At 50.0% G+C, this 19,737-nt stretch overlaps 9 protein-coding genes across 9 annotated transcripts; 3 read left to right on the forward strand and 6 right to left on the reverse strand.

Annotated features, from left to right (window-relative positions):
- Positions 1 to 541: 541 nt before the first annotated feature.
- Positions 542 to 2,311, reverse strand: A1O9_09876 (uncharacterized protein; the record flags this gene model as incomplete). Its single annotated transcript, XM_013401217.1, has 1 exon — positions 542 to 2,311. One exon carries the CDS (start codon positions 2,309 to 2,311, stop codon positions 542 to 544), a length of 1,770 nt encoding a protein of 589 aa, XP_013256671.1.
- A 1,323-nt stretch (positions 2,312 to 3,634) lies between these two features.
- A1O9_09877 (uncharacterized protein) lies at positions 3,635 to 5,698 on the forward strand (the record flags this gene model as incomplete). Its single annotated transcript, XM_013401218.1, has 1 exon — positions 3,635 to 5,698. The coding sequence occupies one exon, from the start codon at positions 3,635 to 3,637 to the stop codon at positions 5,696 to 5,698; it is 2,064 nt and encodes a 687-aa protein (XP_013256672.1).
- A 538-nt stretch (positions 5,699 to 6,236) lies between these two features.
- Positions 6,237 to 6,852, reverse strand: A1O9_09878 (hsp10-like protein; the record flags this gene model as incomplete). The annotated part of the gene is made up of 4 exons (XM_013401219.1): positions 6,237 to 6,261; positions 6,327 to 6,385; positions 6,460 to 6,687; positions 6,850 to 6,852. The coding sequence occupies 4 exons, from the start codon at positions 6,850 to 6,852 to the stop codon at positions 6,237 to 6,239; spliced, it is 315 nt and encodes a 104-aa protein (XP_013256673.1).
- A 1,704-nt stretch (positions 6,853 to 8,556) lies between these two features.
- On the reverse strand, positions 8,557 to 9,280 carry A1O9_09879 (uncharacterized protein; the record flags this gene model as incomplete). The annotated part of the gene is made up of 2 exons (XM_013401220.1): positions 8,557 to 8,813; positions 8,860 to 9,280. The coding sequence occupies 2 exons, from the start codon at positions 9,278 to 9,280 to the stop codon at positions 8,557 to 8,559; spliced, it is 678 nt and encodes a 225-aa protein (XP_013256674.1).
- A 553-nt stretch (positions 9,281 to 9,833) lies between these two features.
- Positions 9,834 to 10,385, reverse strand: A1O9_09880 (uncharacterized protein; the record flags this gene model as incomplete). The annotated part of the gene is made up of 1 exon (XM_013401221.1): positions 9,834 to 10,385. The coding sequence occupies one exon, from the start codon at positions 10,383 to 10,385 to the stop codon at positions 9,834 to 9,836; it is 552 nt and encodes a 183-aa protein (XP_013256675.1).
- Positions 10,386 to 10,656: 271 nt separating this feature from the next.
- Positions 10,657 to 12,460, reverse strand: A1O9_09881 (uncharacterized protein; the record flags this gene model as incomplete). The annotated part of the gene is made up of 2 exons (XM_013401222.1): positions 10,657 to 11,164; positions 11,823 to 12,460. The coding sequence occupies 2 exons, from the start codon at positions 12,458 to 12,460 to the stop codon at positions 10,657 to 10,659; spliced, it is 1,146 nt and encodes a 381-aa protein (XP_013256676.1).
- Positions 12,461 to 13,336: 876 nt separating this feature from the next.
- On the forward strand, positions 13,337 to 14,283 carry A1O9_09882 (uncharacterized protein; the record flags this gene model as incomplete). Its single annotated transcript, XM_013401223.1, has 2 exons — positions 13,337 to 13,396; positions 13,465 to 14,283. 2 exons carry the CDS (start codon positions 13,337 to 13,339, stop codon positions 14,281 to 14,283), a joined length of 879 nt encoding a protein of 292 aa, XP_013256677.1.
- Positions 14,284 to 15,617: 1,334 nt separating this feature from the next.
- On the forward strand, positions 15,618 to 16,771 carry A1O9_09883 (uncharacterized protein; the record flags this gene model as incomplete). The annotated part of the gene is made up of 3 exons (XM_013401224.1): positions 15,618 to 16,121; positions 16,183 to 16,416; positions 16,478 to 16,771. The coding sequence occupies 3 exons, from the start codon at positions 15,618 to 15,620 to the stop codon at positions 16,769 to 16,771; spliced, it is 1,032 nt and encodes a 343-aa protein (XP_013256678.1).
- A 349-nt stretch (positions 16,772 to 17,120) lies between these two features.
- Positions 17,121 to 19,379, reverse strand: A1O9_09884 (origin recognition complex subunit 1; the record flags this gene model as incomplete). The annotated part of the gene is made up of 1 exon (XM_013401225.1): positions 17,121 to 19,379. The coding sequence occupies one exon, from the start codon at positions 19,377 to 19,379 to the stop codon at positions 17,121 to 17,123; it is 2,259 nt and encodes a 752-aa protein (XP_013256679.1).
- Between the last annotated feature and the right edge of the window lie 358 nt (positions 19,380 to 19,737).

The raw sequence follows: 19,737 nt of genomic DNA on the forward strand, positions 1-19,737 counted from the left end.
ATAGGGTCGGCTGACAGGTAGCCTGAGGCACGAAAAAGATGAGGCTTTAAAATGTAGCCTTGGCTTTTCGACAGAAAAGAAATGGTGCTCCTCCATCTCCGGAGGATTTGGACCACCTGAATTCGGCCGGGGAAGGCTGGCGAAGAGGAAAGGTCAAATTTCCATCTCAATCGAGATAAGTTAGCGGGGAAGACAGCAGGAGCTCGGATGTTTGACCATACGGAACCTGCTCAAACTCGGAACATGCTATCCTGAAGCCAAAGAACTTCGTATAATGGGCGGGTTCCGAGGCATTGTGGAGACCTGACACGTTGCTACTAACCAGCAGAACTCACTTGGGAGAGGCAAGCGACAAGCTGCGGAGACGACCTGTTTTCTAATCTTGCTTCCACAAGTCCGTGAAGCCCAGTCGTTGTTACAGTTCTAACACTCACAATGGTCGAAAGATCCAGCTCGAAGCAAGGATTTAAATCGTTGTGTTAATTCGCTTAAACCAAGGGGATCAAACTTAGGCGACTAATATCAGATTACTTTTGCGCGATCAGCCCATCAGCGGGGAGTCGATATCGAAGTCGAAATTAAAGTCCACGTCTGGAGCAAATCCTAAAGCACCGCTTTTTGGTCCGGTCTCGAAGATACTAGACCAGATATCTTCGGGCAGCATGGAGTCCTGAAAGGATGCGTGGCTATGACTATCAGGCGCAGCTCCCATGCTTGCACGCAGTGCAATGCCAACTCCCGTCCCGCCACTAGCACTCAGATCTGGGCCAGCGTTGGAAGCTAGTGTGGTCGATGATTCTGAGGTAGTCTTGAGTTTCTCAGCCAAGCTCCGTGTAACCTCATAGACCTCTTTGATGACTGTTGCGCACCTTCGAGCAACGGTGATTGCGCTCATGGCATCGAACACATCCAGGGCTTTTTGAACGTCTGAAAAAATCTCATCTACGGAATCGTCCTTCAAATGGATGAAGGCAATGGCTAGGGCAACCATCGCGGCATTCAGCAGATATGTGTTGTTGTACCACCAGGTTCTGAAGTATGACTCGTGCTGACAAGTGTCAAAAAGGAGCCGGATGGTCTTTTGCGCTGCGGCAAGGCAGGAGTTGACCTCCGCCGCTGACTGACATACAAGAGCGAGTCTTGACCACGTCTCGACGTAGCGACGATAGAGCAGGATTTGGACATTGTAGTACCGTATCTTCAGAACCACCTTTTGCCTCCTGATGTGATCAGGGTCTGTCAAAGACACTCGGTCAAAGTTGAAAACCGGAGGTAGGTGCATTCGCCAGCTGTCCAGTTCTTGCGCAAGCTTACGCACAGTATCACGGCTGCCTTGCCGGTCAAAGTGATACTGCTGGTACAAGTCTTCGAATACCTGTCGCAAAAGCCCCGCTAAGGACACCATTATGTTTATAAACATGTCGTGAGTTGCTCGTGTAGTGCTTGGTGGCTGTATATCAGCCGGATGAGCCAACATGTAGTGCGCAGGCGGTTTTAGAACTATACCTCTGCCAGATGCACAGCTCATTTCTACCTCATGTGCGTAAATGCACCACCATGACCTTGGTTCTGTGTGGGGGCCGATGTCGAATGAAAAGCTTTGATGGGCTCGACCTTGAGGCAAACCAATCGCAATTCCAGTTGTTACCGCCATGCCGCTGTATAAGTGGCAACTGTGAGGATTGAGGGTGTTTTGACAATAAACTGAGAGGAGATATAATGCCTGAGTCCGCTCGAGGTTGCTCACTTCGAAAATGTCAGTCAATCGGAATTTCGCCTGCTCGAAGCACCGCCTGGCAATACACATAGGAATATTGAAAGTCGAACGTTTCGTGCTTGAAAGTGAAAGAACATACAAATCCCCAGTTTCATGTTCCAGTATTGCAGGGTAGAAGTCATCTGCATTGGAAACCAGCGCTCCTAGAGCCAAGACGGCGTAGTACAAGGCCTCCAGCCCTTTGAATACGTTCCGCGGTCTGTTGCACCAAAGCTCTTTCTTGCACCGGTTGCGAAACACAGTCTCGTCAAAAAGAGGATGGACCAAATGAAGCCCAGTGAAGAAGTTCTCAATGCAAACTAGAGCTAATCCGTTAGGGGAATGGAGAGCCCTCAAGATAAGTGTGTCAATCTTTCTCACAGTGTCTGCCTCGGAAATGTCTATTTGTCCCTGAGGCAATGATTGTGGGTGATTCTGAACTCCAGTTTCGGAAGGACGGTAGAGCAAGCTTGCAATGATGGTATCTTCATGTTTTCCCTGAGCATGCTTGTGCAGCCCGGCTTTGCGTTGTAGACGTCCCAAGAAAGGAAACATGCCTGACCGGCCATAAAATTCGAGACCCAGTGTATGAGCATTGACGCTGCCCATACCCTCTGTCAAGGTGTCGCATTGCCACTACCGTTCTGAGGACTGATCGTATTCATCCTGTTCAAAACACCGTCACTCTCACTCTCTTCAGCATTCTTGTTTCCCAGAAATGGTCCCGCTGGCGGCTGGGAGTTAATAGGATAATTTCCCATACCCATGGCCTGTACGTGATTAAGGTGACGATCCTGGTGGTTGATAACACTAGTAGTAGAGACATTGAGCTCGTTTGTCGAATAGGGTTGGGCAGATACACTGCTTGCTGCAGGATTCAAAATGGGAAGAGCAGGGCGAGTCTCGTGTATTTGACCACTGGGGGTGGATAATGGACTTGAGAGCTCCGAAGCATGACGACCAACTTTGGACTTGAGACGATTTCTTCTTACAGCATGATGATAGTCGCTCGATGTGTACGTGCATTCGAGCGTGTCAGAAGAGCGAGAGCACCTGGTACACGGATCGATACCCGTTCCGTCGCATCGAAGCTTTCGTCTTCTGCAGAGGTTGCAGGCGATGACGGCTCGTGGCACGGTTTGCCTTCTAGTAGATTCTGCTGATGCCATTATCGGAGCTGTCAGAGCTTGAAATGGTGCGGGTGTTGCCTGATCATCGATATAGTGGGCCGCACTTGGAAAGCTGTGCGTACGGTCACCATCTGACTGAGAGGAATAGAGTCTTCAGGCAACGGGTGCCTAACATAGTTTCATCTCACTCAAAGCCGGCAATCCCTATCGCAAACAGCGTAGGTCGTTGTCTAAACCCTCTCAATGATAGACATATAATCCGCGGTTTGCGTTGTCTTATGTTGCGGACAGGTTCGATCCTGGAGAAACCAACCACGGCAGATCGTCGGTCACTACTAAGAGCCCACCGCAGTGTTTGGAAGGCTCAGCCTAACTGGCCCTTAGGCTGACTTCTTCTAGCATCCTTAGTATACAGATTAATTATGTTTATTTACGGCTGAATCGGGCTGATTACTGCTTAACAGCGGCTATACCTAGATCTTAGTTAATCAACAAGTTTCGCCGCTACACCTCCTTCCCACTAATACTAGAGGCGCGTCGCGTCTACCACTGAAATACGGTGGATATTTAATCCGTCCCGGTAACAGTAAAGCAGCAATTAACAGTGTTTCAGGAGTTGAACACGAGGACTCTGCTCCATACTGCATCGTGCAAGGCACAATAAATCCCGATATCTTCTGCCCTCAACCATTCCAAAATATTCATCATCGGCAAATCCACGTGAATTGTCTAAGCTGCAGATCTCAAGATGGATGCTCGTGGCCTCACATTGAGGAAAAAGCGCAAAGACCGTCCAACAATCAGCGCTCCCCAGAATGCCTCTGGTCCTGGAATTACAAGACCTGCACCGCAGCAGAGCAAGGCCAGCACTCTCACCGTCCCGCGAGATCGCAATGCTCCCACCGAAACCTCCGATCTAGTCAAGCGTCGCTACTCTACTCGTTACAATCAGCTGCCAGATTTCAGCAATGCTGGCGCTCCGCCAGTCCCGACTCTTCCGGGTACTCTCAAGAGAAGGTCTGGCGGTGGTTCACCTCGGAGGCCAGGTACTTCATCCTCGGCGCGCCCATTGTTAGTCGATGGGGATGTATTCAAAGATCCCAATCTTCAGCACGACCGCTATGTGGCCGACCTCTTGTCCAACGCATCCGAGCAAGAGATTCAAGATTACCAATCTGGCCTACAAAGACTCAAGAACCGCACATCTACCGATCTGCAGCAAAGTGTCTACCAGAACAGAACACAGTTTATCAGAATCAGCAAAGAGGCGGAAAAGTTGAAGACCGAGATGTCCATTCTACAAAATCTCATGTCGGATCTTACTGGAACACTTGGACAACGAGCTGGGGGCAGTTCTACCAATCCGTCCTCTACAGATATGGATGAGCCTTCTCAACCAAGACGTAACCCGAATCGTAGCTCGGTGGCAAACTTAGAACAGATGTGGAACATTCAATTACAAGCACTGTGGAAGAATGTGGAGAAGTCGCAGAAATTTCTACCTGCTGCTCCTGGTCGACATATCGTTGCTGAAACTGGGAATTGGATTGAGCTTGACAGCGCCACTTGGAAACCGAAACGTCCAGTCCATATCGTGCTTTTGAACGACCACTTGCTGATTGCATCAAAGAAACGCAAGCGGGTAGATCCAAATGCCCCGCAACAGGGTCCAGCTCCTACCAAAAATGTCGCTGAGGAATGCTGGCCGTTGCAAGACATCGAGATCATTGATATGGCAGGGAACAGTGCGTCTGGAGCCACCAATCTCGCAGAAGAGAAAGCGATTTCATCAGCGCTGACCATCAGGTCTGGCGGAAGATCCTTGATCTACAGGCATGAAAAACGGGACCAGAAAGCCAAAAACGGACTCTTAATGGCGTTACGAAAGGCATCTGAAGACGTCCGCAAGGCCTCCAAGACACAGGAGGAGCAGATCAAACCACAAACTGAAAGTCTGAACTACTACGCAGCTCGAGATCCTGCATCTGCAAAGAATACGGAGATCATCGACAGTATCAACTCTTCCAAAGACAAACCGGATATTCTGATTGAGGTGGACGGCAAGCAGCAGAATTTCCGCTGGGTGGAGGGTCAAATCGACGATCTCGACATCGACATCGCACTCCAGGTCTTTGAGGATGCGGTCGAGAAGGTGGAGAAGCTCCGCAAGATTGCCAAAGGTCTTAAAAGCAATTCTATAGCACAGGAACTCATCTCAGTGAAAGTCGACGAACGAGCCTCTGCACTCGCAACCATCCTCTGCCGGGAGCTCGTAGAAACGCCATCATTCCTCGAGGCCACCAAGAAGACGACGAACTTCCTAATCCGGCTCGGCTTCGAAGATCGCGCACGAGAAATCTTCCTCAACGCGCGCAGCGAGAATCTGAGCAAATGCGCACGCCAGTGTGTTTTTGAGGGTGACCTCCACCGTTATGTCTTTTCCATCTCCTACGTGTACTTCACGGTAGTGAAGAACACTGTTCTGATCTACCAAGCGTCCTTTGCGCCGGGCACGATCAGCGCGTGCATTAAGTGGGCGAACGATCACCTCGAGACCTTCAACACGCTCCTCGCACGCCAGCTGGGCGCCATCGAGAAGGAAGGCAAGCTGTGGCGCGAGTGCATGGATGTGGTGTGGGGCCACGAGAGGGAGATGCTGGGCGATGTCGGCTTGGATTTCAGAGAGGCGATCGGGAGGGGACTAGAACCCAAGGATAGTACGCCCGCGAAGATTGGTGGCACTAATGCTCCTGGGGCTGGAGAGGTCAGAACTGACAGCCGCTCCAAGAGCCGTGTCAGGGGAGCAGCTTAACCATGATGAAGTCGTGTAAGCACATTCAGATATATACCCGTGGACTTGGTTGTATTCATATCTATTGGTAGGCAGACGTATAAGTAAGGAATACAGGAAATCATCAATAATCACTGAGTGGAGATCAATTGTATTATTGGCTTTTTCTAAAACAAACACGTGTGCAAACGGGTACACTGTGAGGAACAATAAAAACCGGTTTTATCTGCAAGATAAGAAGGCTCCGTGCTTCGAGGAGGATTGCCCGTGAGCTGACAAAATCTCCATACCCCGTAAACAATAAAACCGGCAGGGAGGCGCTCGGGTTTCCACAACAGGTGTTCGGATGGAATCAAGGTTTTTATCTTTTCGTTGTCGAAACCCATATGGTATCTGGATACTTCGGTGATACTAGTACATGATATACATTTCTTGCTTTTCCCAACCTGCTCTTTTCCCTTCTGGAAAGATCTCATTGGAGGAGGGCCTGAATGGATCGACGGTCGACCAGATGAAATAGCAGGGGTGAGATGAGAGTGATGCAGCCGAGAAGAAACATCTATTCCTTGATCTTGGCCAGGAGTCTGGTGGAGGTACACGTCAGCATTGAACGTAGGAACATAAGGAGGCAGGACGCTGGAAAACATACTCATGATCCCGGAAGAGATGATACTCGTCCTCTCCGACCTTCACAGGGCTACCGCCATACTAGACAACTCAGTCAGCTCCAGTTCAACACATCCTCACAAACTCCCCGAAGGGCCGTGCCAATGTAAACATACCTGCGGAATCAGAACCTTGTCACCGGCCTGGACGCTCATGGATATCCGCTTGCCGTCTTTATCGAAGCCGCCGGGCCCGACGGCGAGGACCTTGGCCTCGTTGAGTTCCTTGACGCTGCTCTCCGGTAGGAAGATGCCGCCGGCGGTGCGGGCTTCGGCTTTCACTCGTTGTACCAGCACGCGATCCAGCAGTGGGACGAGCGACTTGATGGATTTCAGGGCGGTAGACTATTGAGAGGGGAGAGTGGGTTGTTAGCTATCGAGGCTGATGGGAAGGCCATCGTTCGGGAGTTCGGAAAACAGAGAATGTGTGTATGAGCTGCGCATGCGCGCTTGCTTGCGTCGCGACAATTAGAGGGAACGGGTTCTGGGAAGATCCTGCCAGCTTACCATTTTGATGGTGAGAGAGTGGTTTGCCAAGGGAGGAGATGTGGTCGGGGATGAGAGTGGCGTATGTAGATCGAGAAGACTGACAGGTAGAGAGTGAGATAATTCAGTAAACAGACAGCGGATGCTTGTAAGTTGTACCTTGTCTCGCGAAACCGGCTTCTGCTGCTCCTGTGGAAACTTTTTTTCTCGAAGCATCCAGTTCGCCAGAGTTGCCTCTTTCGGTCAGGCCTGCTCCGATTGGTCACAATTTGACTACGCTTGATTCCCTCGGCAGTCTGCGATGCTTCCCGTCTATGTTTGTCTCGCATCCCTGGTCGTTGATGATTGTTGACCTGGTATACCTCGAGTGTGGGCAGACTTGGAGCTTTGGAATGGAAACTAGAGATCATGGATTCCAAAGGAAGATATTTCTACCCTCGGGCGATAACTGCGACTATGTAGGGGATCACTTTCCCAAGAACCTCCCATCGGATGCTTCATTAATATCCTCTGCTGAAATCAAACATTATACAAAATGAGCTATCACGCACTGATCGATTCTCGAGGCCATTTTCGCTACCTCGTCTCTTATCATTACGTCATCTACCTCCAGCTAAAATATGGCGCCGACGTTAACGCTCGACATTATCAGGATGTAACACCACTCCTTATGGCAGCGAAAGCGGGGGCAGGTTCGACCGTGGATCTTCTTCTTGGCACGGAGGGTATTTATATCTACGCGATGAGTATTGAATTGAAGACGGCATTGGAGTTAGCTTTTGAAAACGGCGATACTGATATTGCACAACATGTCCCACTGGGCAAACCGCAACACCCGGTTTCGAACAGTAGGCCAAGCTCATATAGGAAGCTCCTCCCATGATCATGATAAAGTGTGCAAACGAGGGATGGTAGTGAGCGCTAAATTCAAGACTGATGGAATTTGGCGTAATGTACAGCAATATGGAGGGCTGTCTTTCCTTCCTCCTCTTCAGCATTAATGTCAGTCCTGGTGGACCGGAAGAGGACTTGAACAGTCGCTAAATTTGCCTTCGAAGCCGCTATGTGGAGTGCAGTCATTTCATTCAACATCTCGGCACTGAGAAAACAGTCATCGTGCTTCATAAGGGTTTCGATCACAAAGGTTTCGCCCTTTGAAGCAGCAAGATGAAGAGGTGTTGCTCCGCTGTTGTCCATAGCATCCACTCAGCTTCGTCAAACTGGAGGAGGGTCTCCACAGTCAAAGAATGGCCCTTTTCAGCCGCCGTGTGGAGTATGGTCTTACCACTTAGCCCGTAGCCATAGCGTCACGTAGAAAGTTGTTTAATAAGGTCTTTAATATAGAAATCTGGCCGTAGTCGACGCAAGATGAGGAGGTGTGAGCCCTTCGTCATCTTCAGCATTGACATTAATCCCATCAACCCCCAAGGAGAGCCTCTACAGTTGTAAAAGATCCTAGTTGTGCCGTATAATGAAGGGGTGTTGCTCCTCTGTCATCTTTGGCATTGATATCAATCCCGGTACACTGGAGGAGGGCCTTCACAGTCCTGGCTCCACCCTTTGGCGCATAGTGAAGAGGTGTTGCTCCTCTATCATCTGTATGTATTAACATCAATCCCATCACCCTTAAGGAAAGCCTCTACAGCTGTAGAAGATCTAAATCGTGCCGCATAATGAAGAGGTGTTGCTCGTCTGTTATCGTTGGTATTGGCATTGATCTCAGTACATTTAAGAAGGGCCTCCACGGTCATAAAGTGTCGATTTCATGCGGTAAGGATAGTCAGTCATCTTCCAGTGATTAAGGAGCGTCTCCACAACCGCAACGTGTCCATTTTGTGCCGCAAGATGAAGCGGTGTTGCTCCTTGTTTGTTGAAAGGAGTTAATTCAATTCCACTCTGAATCTTCCTATGCAGGATGAGGGCCTCAACAGTCGCAGTGTGTCCATTTTGTGCAGCTAGATGGAGCGCGGTATTGCCGAAACGGTCTTCACTGATTAGATATCCATGATTTGATTAGCACAGCATGGATACAGTCGACGTGTGGCCGTGAGCGGCCGCATAGTGGAAGGCTGTACCGCCACGTGCATCGCCCCAATTTTGCTGAAACGCCGAGCGCAACCAGCATAGTGGCAGCGGCACATATTTCAGTAGAAGGATTGGTTTGAAGGATTTCGCAAAGTACTTCTTCCGCTCCCATTCCTGCTAACCTAGCAAGGGGCTGCGCTTCAGACAGGCTGACCGCTTTCAGTACTGCAACGTCAAGCGCGGTGCTATGCTGATGATCGCGTATCGTTGTATTTGCATGCCATTTGACGAGAGCCTCAGCACATTCAGGATGATCATGCTGGACGGCCAACATAAGGGGTGTCTTGCCATCACTGTCTTTTAGATCCATTTCCCGAATGAGCGGATATTGGACCATCAGCATCACTATATCACTCTGTCCATTCATAGCAGCCAACGACAGTGCGGTTCGGCCATGGTTGTCTTCTATTTTGGCGATGGTTACTGGATTCAATAGAATCTCCGTGAGATGTCTATGGCCGTGGGCAGCAGCAAGGTGGAGAGGCGTATGCCCCTGGTCGTCTTGGGCCGCTCAAACTCAGATGTCCACTCTTCGATTGATTGACAATGTTCTTCATTTAAAAAAATAAAATAATGGACTCGTGGCCCATCTCACAGACATAGTGAAGGGAAGTTCGGCACCGTCCATCTATTCTTTTATAATCGCACACGTGGAGCAACTGGTTGAAACTTGTACGGTGCCCATTCTTTGCCGCAAAATGCAAAGGGAGGAGACCATCGGAACTAGTTAATGGCAAGTTGAAAATTTCGGCTCGGGGCTTGGGATCTTCAAGCCCTATCAAAAGGTCCAAGAGGGGGGGTGATTGTTCGCTATAATCCAACCTAGCAGAGCAGAAAAATGCGAGTCAAGGGAAACTCCAGTAGGTATCCAAGGATGTATTTTATAGGTCAAGTTAGGCTCCAGCGCCAATGCTCTGAATTTAGACCAGTTCGGACCAGTTTGATGTATTGAACGGGTCAGAAGTGCCCATTGCTCTCTTGCGAAACGGAAAAATGCCGGAAGACCAGCGAAGGTTGTGGAAGTCGCTGGCTTGATATTTGAATTTATGAACAAAGGTTTTGACTTTTTTGAAGCCTTCGAACCCCCATTTCCCAAAGCCAAGATTGAAGTTGGTAAGCACAGCGTCCGGTACCAGGCTAACATCGATGGCGGATTTTGCTTGGGAAGGAGGTGCCATGGCATGGCCATATTCAGGAGAGCTCAGGTGGAGAATACAAAGGCGCGCTAGCTCAAGCTCACGTATTTTATGGCGTACTGGACCGCTGATTTTTTTCTCCCAAACTAAAGTGTCGTAAGATTGCAAGGATTTGGGTGTGACGTCTGGGTAATCGCGCAGGAACTGTCGTACGGAGTGATGGGCGAGAAGAACTTGGTCATTTTCATCACGAACAACCAGACTGGAGCAGCATTTCAGGACATCCTGGATTAGCGGTATGTTATCGCGCTCCAGACTGCCAGTAAGAGAATCCATTGCGAGGGCCTCCAAAAGTTGACAAGATCTGAAGGGTTTCGCAGCGACGCATACCACGCTAGGACCTTTTGGGCGACTGGAATCTGACTGTTACCAATTCTCGATAAGAAACGGTGATAAGTCTCATGCAGGTCTTTGGGTAAATTCTCGATTGCCTTCCGCATGTCCGCATCTGTAAAGCAATCGTCCCACAGCATTTCGAGCTGAAGACTGACCCATAATATCCTATTTTCGAGTCAACAATCAGGTATGCCAACAACTCGTTCACTACTCACATGCGATCTGCCTTCTCATTCAGACAACGCTTGACTTCTTCCAGGATCTCGGTCTTTTCTGTGAGTGGCCTCTCCGCCATCTTCTCATCTATCCTCCAATCAATGAACCTCCGGATATCACTTAAGCTGTCTGAGCTTGATATTGGGAGCTCAACAGAATCCTTGACTGAGTTGCTGACACTGAGGATTTCGCGGCCGGAGATGAAGACCCTGTGTATGCCTGCTTGGCTAACTTTTCGAAAGGCTCTAGAAACTTTGTGAATTTCAACAGGTTCACATTCATCGAGGTCATCCACGACATATGTAGCTGATGAGAATGATTCACTCAGAGGGAAGAAAATATCATCCAATATATCGTCAACAACAGGTCGTTGCGCCTTCGGACCATAGTACTGCTTGATTCGACGTTTGATTTGTGGAGCACATTGGCTTTTCGTGATCTCAAGATAAGAAATCATCTGCTTGACATAGCTTTCGAACAGGTCCCTTGCTTGTAAGCACGACCTGTGGGATTGGCTGTAGAAGAAATGGAAAATTGATTGATCTACTCCTCCCGGTTGATGTATGAGATGCTGAATAACATTCGTTCCGGTTTGTTGGTGTTAACTTGTCATATAGAATTACTATTGTCTCTACTCACGTAACAATAGTCTTACCAGAGCCGACTATGTAGAGGATTAGCGAGCGTTTCATTAGTTGTGGGTTGGAACAGTACTCTTGCCGCTCAACCACATGCACATAGGCTATGGCTTCGGCCTTCTTTCCATGCAGCAAATCTGCGGTTCACTTAATATCCATTCTGCTGTCTCTGGGCACTTCTTTCGTGCGAAAGATTTCAAAGCCGCCTCAGATTCGTAGTCAGAAAAATATTCAAATACACTATAAGGTGCGTCTTGTTGATCTGGTCATCAGTTATACGAGACAACATGGGATCACTTGAACCCATACCGCTGTGACTGATGGCCCAATCTGTTCTCCTTGAAAGAGCCATGAACTCCGTTTCATTGAGAGAAACAGCCTCCAATGCCCCTCGTAGGGACGCTGCACCATACGACTGCGAAGCAGCAGTGGATTCGGCGTCTGGGTAGCCTGAGTGTTATGATCAGTACGTCATGTAACACAACTTATCGGTCATTCATGATCTATCAGGGCAAGATCTTACTCTGAGCTCCAGAATATACCTGAGACCTGTGTATCCCCAAGACCATGGGCAACCACAATGCCAAGCAACTCCTTCGCAGATGCTGCCGTCGAAATCGCGGCGTATTCTTGCCAGGATTTATCCTTGTGAGAGTCCGCATAGTCACAGATACCTCGGATGACGAGGCAGGGAAAGCCATGCATCAGCCCAGCAGCTTCCATTTCGAAACATAGGATATCCAGTGCTTCTCGACAGCTCTCCCTCGTCTGGCCATGCCTCATGATTTGGTACCCCGAAGCGATCGTACCATAGTGTATGATGGGCTTGATAGATTCTCTAAAAGGATGTAGGACCTGCATACTTTTATCACAGTGGATACAGGTTTCATCAACTCTAACATGATCATAATCGGAAAGGAAAGGCAGGTTGTTTTCAACATCCTGATGGGCATATCTTGGTCCCAGGGAAGTGCATTTATCCTGAGAAAGGATGGTATCCATCTGCCGATTTCCTATATTGTGTCTTGCCCTGACTGTGCTGACGGCGGATGGTAGGATTTGTGGCGGTGCGTTGAGAATGCTGTCGCATACGAAGCGACCTACGGTCACAGTCCGTCCGAAATAGTACTGGATAACTCCAGGGCTAGACTTTCCAGGCATACTGACAACGACGTCTCCTAGTCGAATATCATGGCGCACACTAGGTACCCCGCCTCCGATTCCTACCATCAGACCGAATCGAATAGCAGGGAAGCTATAGCGCAGCTGACTAGTGACTGTAGCGGCTGAGTTTGTTCCAAACTGCCCAGCCGGCAAGCAGGCAAGCACCACATTGTGCCCCAGAAATGCCGCCCAGAGTATATGAATTGCTATCCTGTGGGTTTTGTGATATGGCTGTATGCACGTTGTCCAATACAGATATTACTGCAGTTAATTCAGCAGGCAATGCACATATCCATGTAACATATAGTCCGTGTGCGACAGGGGCCGCATTTGCGACATAGGAGATCCTGCATCTGTGACCAGGCACGGAAGAGGAGCGCGATAGGGTTTAGTATCAGGTAGAGTCCGTTCGAAAGCGACCCGAGGTGTTCATGTGGATGCCTGTCCAACGAGCGAGCTCTTAGCCTTCATAGATTTCATGACAGTGCATTAAGTCACTGTTGTAGAAGCGAAAGAGTTGGAAAGGAGGACGAAGCAACTCCACCACCGAGATGGTGAGGCTGAGGAAGCGTGTCCAGTGACCTAGGCGAGGCAGACGCAAGACAAAGGCTATATCACATGATACTTCAGCCTTGTTGCAAACGTGTCAAAATATCCGTCCTAGATGGATGTTTATCGATAGGACATGGTTCCGCTCTGAGCGCAAACATTCTAGGGATGCGACGTTCAATTTGATTCCTTACCACTCGGGACACACTTCGTGAAAGCTACTTGAATCTGCACATTGTGGGCAGGATGATGGACTCGGATGACGATGACATCTATCCGCAACACGAAGAAGCCAACGGCCAGCGTCACCAAAGCGAAGTCAACATGCAAGACGCGGACGATGGCGAAGAGGAGGGCGAGGAGGTTGAAGATGATGACAGTGATGTAGGACCAACCCATTCCAGCATTTCATGATACTGAAGATCTACAGGATGATGTGGATTTCATTATAGATGCCAAAGAAGTGCCCAAGCAAGAGCCTGAATCGTGAGAACATCCTATGGAGGTCGGTCCAAGGTGGACAACTTATTGACAGCCTTTCCAGACATACGAAGCGACAGCCGGCCGTTGCACAGCTTGCCGCTGATGTGAGGAAAACCTCATCAACACCGCAGCCCTCGTTCAAAGCAGGCACGCCAGCAGAGGCAAGGGCTGGGTCACAACAACCGAATGAAAGACCTGGTACAGACTATCCAGCGCGTCACACCTCCAAAATCGATGTCAATGGCAACCCTGTGCACCCTACGACTGGCAAGCCCATTCTATCTACCGATTTTGACACAGACTTTGCGTCCGAATCCTCCAAGCCCTGGCGGAAACCGGGCGCAGACACAACCGACTACTTTAATTATGGTTTTGATGAGTTTACATGGGCCTCATATTGCCTGAAGCAACAGACAATGCCCAAAGAGATCAAGGAGATTACCCAACAAGCGGAACAGATGAAGGCCTTTGTCGAGGGCATCCCAGGTGGCGGTATGCCTGGCATGCCTCCCATGCCGAGTGCGCCGGGAGCAGATATGTCTCAAATGGCCATGCCCAGCGAATCTCAAATGCAGCAAATGTTTGCTGCCATGACATCCCAAGGCTTGGACCCGTCCGCCATGGATCCCTCCCAATTCATGCAGTTCATGGCAGGAGGAGGTGGTATGATGGGACAGCCACAACCTCCTACAGGACCATCTGCAGGATTCGCTGGCGGCGGCGGCGGCTATGATGGAGGCTTCGGTCGAGGTGGAGGCAGAGGGAAGGGTGGAAGGAGAAACTGGTAGAGACGCTTTCGTCGCCCGGCCTCACCAGTGGGGACCTGACCTGACGTACAAGTCTCTCATACATTCCGCAGGCTTGCCAAAATAGCAGCGATCACATATGCAGCAAATCATGCATACCTAAGGGCACTGATGTGCACTTGGATGACGAATGATCCGATTAATTAGTTCAGCATTCCAGGAATAGCCTTAAGGTCCAGCGACCAAGGCCGGCCTCAGGTGATCAAGCGACACTCGAAGGCAGGGATAGATCATCAACACTTGGCTACATCAAGCCAAGAAGAAAATCTTCCGATGGGATCATCAAACTAGGATGAAGGTAGATAGATTGCTCTATGTGACCCAGCATTGCGAAGGCTACATATGTCAGAAGTTGAAGTTCCATCATCTTCGAAAAATGGTGACTTGCCTCATGGCACGGTGAAGAGCCCGTCCCTGGTAATAACAAGAGTCGTCAGCCTTGCAGATGAGCGTTGGTCAGAATATCTCGCAACATCCCATAATGCCCCACCAAGAGGTGGAGTAATGCCGGCACTCTGGAGACTACCTGATGTACTTAAGTACCGTACGTAAGCAAAACAGGTGGTACACCTGGGTGACACCAGATGGATGCTGAGTAACCTAAGCAGGCGTTAGCGAAGATGGCATTTCCACGGGCGCATCCCTGGGAGGCTCGATTACCACCACAGGACGGAATGCTTCCCTGGGTACAAGCACCAACCTAGGCAAGTACCAAGGCTGATTTAAGAAATCCACGATCCCAGAGATGGAAGATGGTGGTCAAAGGAGACTCTGTGCTAAACCGAGAGTGGAAGTTGTTGGTCAGCACGCAGGGAAGACTAAATATACCTCCCATCAATTCAGCCTACGAGAAGATCCTGCAAACCACGAACTCTGTACTAAGGCACATCGTATGCATGGACGTGTTCTTCTGGTGTCCATCCCAGTCACTCATGCGAAGGCTTCTGCATTAGTCAGTGCTGTCCTTCGGGCGCGAATCCTGTTTGTCCTCGTTGCCAATGGCTCTTGCTATCCTTCTCACCAGGAGCTGTACAGTCTACGGTGGATTTGCAATTGGGTTACCTGCACAGCTTCAGCATCGCCGGGAGCTTTGCAAGCCCCGTCCCGTAAAAAGCGCAAGAACGATGTCTGCCAGGTTGGACCAAGGTAGAGATATAAATGGGCTGAAGATACCGTGAGAACAGCCCCTTCACCTTTCTGTCTCATCGTCTCCAGATACAGTGGAAATTCCGTTGTTATTACCTACCTACCAGCTTACATTCCAGAACTCTGTGACTTCTCAAATCTCATCATCTAGGCGCAAACTTCAGTTCAAAATGCCTACAACACTTGTGACAGGAGGCAACGGTTTCGTAGGCGCAAGTGTGGTGTCGGCTCTACTCTCCAAGTACAACCATAAAGTCATTCTCGCTGTGCGATCTGTCCCCTCTGCTGAGGCTCTGTTAGCCATTCATCCAGAATGGGCAGCACAAGACGTGTCCGTCGCCTCTGTCCCAGATTTCACAGTCCCAGGTGCCTTTGACGAGGTATTTAAGACACATCCGGAAATCGAATATGTGATCCATGTGGCTGCACCGCTCTTGGACGACCCACGCAATCATGACTTTGTCGAGCACTTTGAAAAACCAAATGTCCTGGGCAACATTGGCATTCTGACGAGCGCCAAACAGTATGGCAAGAACGTGAAGGCCGTCAGCGTGACTGGAAGCATCAATGCCATCACTCTAGGTGATCAAGACGACGTGAAGAAGCGAGCCTTCGGCAACACCGAGTGGCTTCCGATGGGCAGAGAAGATGCGATCAAAGCCCAGCACAATTATGTGAGTTCCATCCCGCGAGTCACTTTCATCCCAGAACCGCTGCTGACAGTCAACCATCTAGATCTCGTATTGTGTCGGCAAGAAAGTGGCCGAACAGGCCCTCTGGAAATTCGTTGAGGAAGAGAAACCAGCCTTCACAGTCACAAACTTCATGCCTCCCTTAATTTTCGGCCCCATGGAGCAGAAAGTTGCAAGTGCCGAGAAGATCAATTTTAGCAACTCTCAGATCCAGAGCATCATGAATAGCGCAAAAGCCGAGGGCGCCAAAGTACCATCGACCATATTCCCAGGTTATGTAAGTCTCCATTGCATCCCGCTATCAAAATTCCGCCACGATGCTGACAGAAACCAACCAGATCGACGTCCGGGACTTGGCAGAACTCCATATCCTCGCTCTTACCACGCCCGCCGCAGCGAACAAGCGATTTGTCGTTGGCTTCCCGATGATGTTCAACCGCTTTGCCGAGGCACTACGCACCATCCCTGAATTGAAGGACCGTATTGGAGAGAACAACGATGACGATGCGAGCCTCACACCCGCTCGTTTCGGCACCGCTGAGGGCGATGAGGTGTTCCAGTTCAAGTATAGATCTCTACAAGAGACCGCCAAGGATATCGCTGCTAGTATCCTAAAGGTCGAGGCTGCTTAGACCTTGATTTGGGATGGTGATCTCAATGATGAGGGGTTGCTCGTCCAGAGCAGTGTTAAGCATTGCATTTTTATGGCCGGTGTTATCTTTGAGCTCGCAACGAAAAACTAGGCAATCTTCTGAGGAATAGATTACATATGGTTTGGTATAGGAGTAATGGATGTCCTTTATATCTATTTCTATCGTGAAGGTCTTCCGGCTGGAGTAATCGGTGACGATCCATGCACTCGGTCAATGTGCAACACCATTTCCACTTCGGCTGGTCAGCCGTCCTACACCTCAACTGACAGAGTAGGCAGACCGTCAGGAGCTCGATTTACCCGTAAGATAAAGGTCCTATCATCTGCCATCAGGCACCAAAACCCAAGCCTTTAGCCTCCAGATCCCCCATCAGCGCACTCTTCACCTCTTCCTCGCCGATGCGTAATCTGATTTTACTGGCTCTCTCGCCTCGACCACGGCCCTCCATGGCAATAATCCCTGCCTCGACCAATCCGATCGCAGCACCACTCAATGCCAATACTTTGGGGAGGATGTCCGCGCGCTTCTCTGTCTCGCTATCGAGCAGCAGGAACTCGTGGACGAGGCCAGTCTCCGCCATGTCCGCGATATGTTTGGCTTCGACCAGGACATCTCCCAGGGTAGACTCGGCGATTCCAGTCCGTCGGAGGCGTGCAAGAACGGCGGCAAGGAAGAGTTTGGAACTCAACGACACGGAGCGGAGATGTTGTGCTAAAGGCGAGGAGGTCGCTTCGTTGATGGCCTGCTTGATCGTCGCGATAGTCACCCTGGGGAGCCGTTTCTCGCCCCCGACGGCTTCGTTCTCGTGCTGCTTCGCTTCGTTTCTGCCTTTGCGGCTGGGCGTGTTGGATGACGGCTCGTCTTCGTCTCCGGTAGACAGCTCTGACTTCGGCTGAGACTGCTCCGTGAGCTCCACCGCTCGCCGACAGATATCGAGTGCTCGACGCGCATCACCAGACACTGCCGCAACTTTTCGACTGGCAAATTGTATGGCGTCCTGGTCGACAATATTACCTGGAACGCCTGCCAGCCGTGAAGATATGATCTCCATTAACTGCGTATGGGTGTATCCCGGGAAAGTGATTCTCGTCAGGCCAAGACGGGAGCTGATCTTATTGGAAAGTGTTCGTTCTGGCAAATCCATCGTATTCGCGACTGCGAGGACAATCAGTCTCGAATGTCGCATTGCCGGCCAGTTGAAAAAATTGTACATGACGCTCTGGTTCTTGGTGACCAGCTGGTCCAGCTCGTCCATCAGCACGACGCAAGGAATACGCCGTGGGCTGGGGTGTGAGAATTCTTGCTCTAGGAGACTGAGAGCATGGTTAGGGCTGACACGATCCCCCTTCAGCGCTTCCCACAGCAGCGAGTACGACTGGTGAGGCTCTGTGACCTTCATGCCATTGATCTCGATGAAATTGAAGTCGTCAAGCTCTTCATCTAGCACGGCTTGGTGCAAGGATCCGACAACTTCACGCACCGTTGCTGTTTTCCCTGTGCCCGGTGTGCCTGAAATGTATATACAGGCGCCAGAACCATCGGCAATGGCGGAGTAGAGATGAGAGTACACTGCGCTGAATTCGTTCGAGCGGCAGGGTAGTGATGTTGGAACAGCAGAAACATGCAGGGTTGTACGGGCTTGAGAGTACGGAGTCGACGTGTATTGGCTCGGTGTAAGGATCCTAGTGCCAAGCGGTGTGATCTCAATGGGCTTTTTGACCATTATTCTTTTGTGAGTTGGAGTCGTATATTTCGAGACTTTAGCCGAGGATTTTGGTGTTGAGACTGCTGTCATTTTGCGTCGCTTGCGAGGCGTAATGGGTACTTCATCATCCCCGGCTTCTCTCTTCTCTTCGTAATCATGATCGCCCTCTCTGGGAGGTTTTCGGCCTTTGGTTTGATCTTTCACCCAGTCAATTAAAGCCAGTAGATCCTCCGGGCCCTTGTATATTTCGTCCCAGACAATCTCCTGGGTAAAGCGCAAAGTCCGTTGTTTTACCCCTCGTCGGCAGAGAATAGTTTTGGCATAAAGATTTGCTGCTGACTTGGACTTCGGCGGAGCACCAGCGGGATATTTATGGAAAAAGGCGTCTCGCGATAGAACTGTTGCCTTCCCATTTATTGCGGTCAGAGGATTCATATTGAAATCTGTGGTGATGTATGATTCGTTCGGCAGAACATCTGGACGGATCTTCGACCTCTTGCCAAAGGCGAGTTCTTCCGGCGAGCAGAACCACTGGACATAGACGGACATCTCGTCCTCGTCGTCTTCGTTGGTCTCGGAGAACGAACAGGTAAGAGCCACCCAGTCCTTGCCTTGTTCAGGCGACTTTAACAATATTGCATCCCCCACACGGACCGAGAACGAGCCCATCTGTGCACCTATTATGTTGGTGGCATTCTTCGATGAATCTTTCAAAGCACTTGCTTTGCGCTTCCTGACATTCCTACTCTCTTCCTCGGGCGGCAGGTTGGATTCATCGGAGCTGTAAATCCACTCCCATGGATGATCCTCACTACCTAGCTCATCGTCAGAATCTTCTCGCTGAAGGCCACCTTTCGTGGAGTATCTCTTGACTTTTTGCATCCCGAATTGCTGTTGTTCTAATTTGGGTGTTGTTGTTGGCTGGAGACTCACAGAACGACACGTCTAAGACCCCTGAACGGATTGTGTCACTATGTTTCGGGGCACGTGTCAAGCCGAGACGCGTCGAGACGCGTTTGGGCCCATATAGCCATTTTAGGCTAGCGTGGTTGAGAAACTCTGTCAGTCGCAATAAACCAATCAGTGACGACCAGGGAATGTCGAAGCTTACTCGTACGCCAAAGTTCACGTTGTCGTTATTTGGAATATTATATGAATACTCGCTAACGAGTATCTCATATCCCAGTCAGGGAGCGTTATCTGACGGACAATAAGATCGGCGACTACATCCGCTCTCCGG

The sequence above is a fragment of the Exophiala aquamarina genome (genome assembly GCF_000709125.1).
Source record: "Exophiala aquamarina CBS 119918 chromosome Unknown aczIA-supercont1.11, whole genome shotgun sequence".
NCBI lineage: Eukaryota > Fungi > Ascomycota > Eurotiomycetes > Chaetothyriales > Herpotrichiellaceae > Exophiala > Exophiala aquamarina.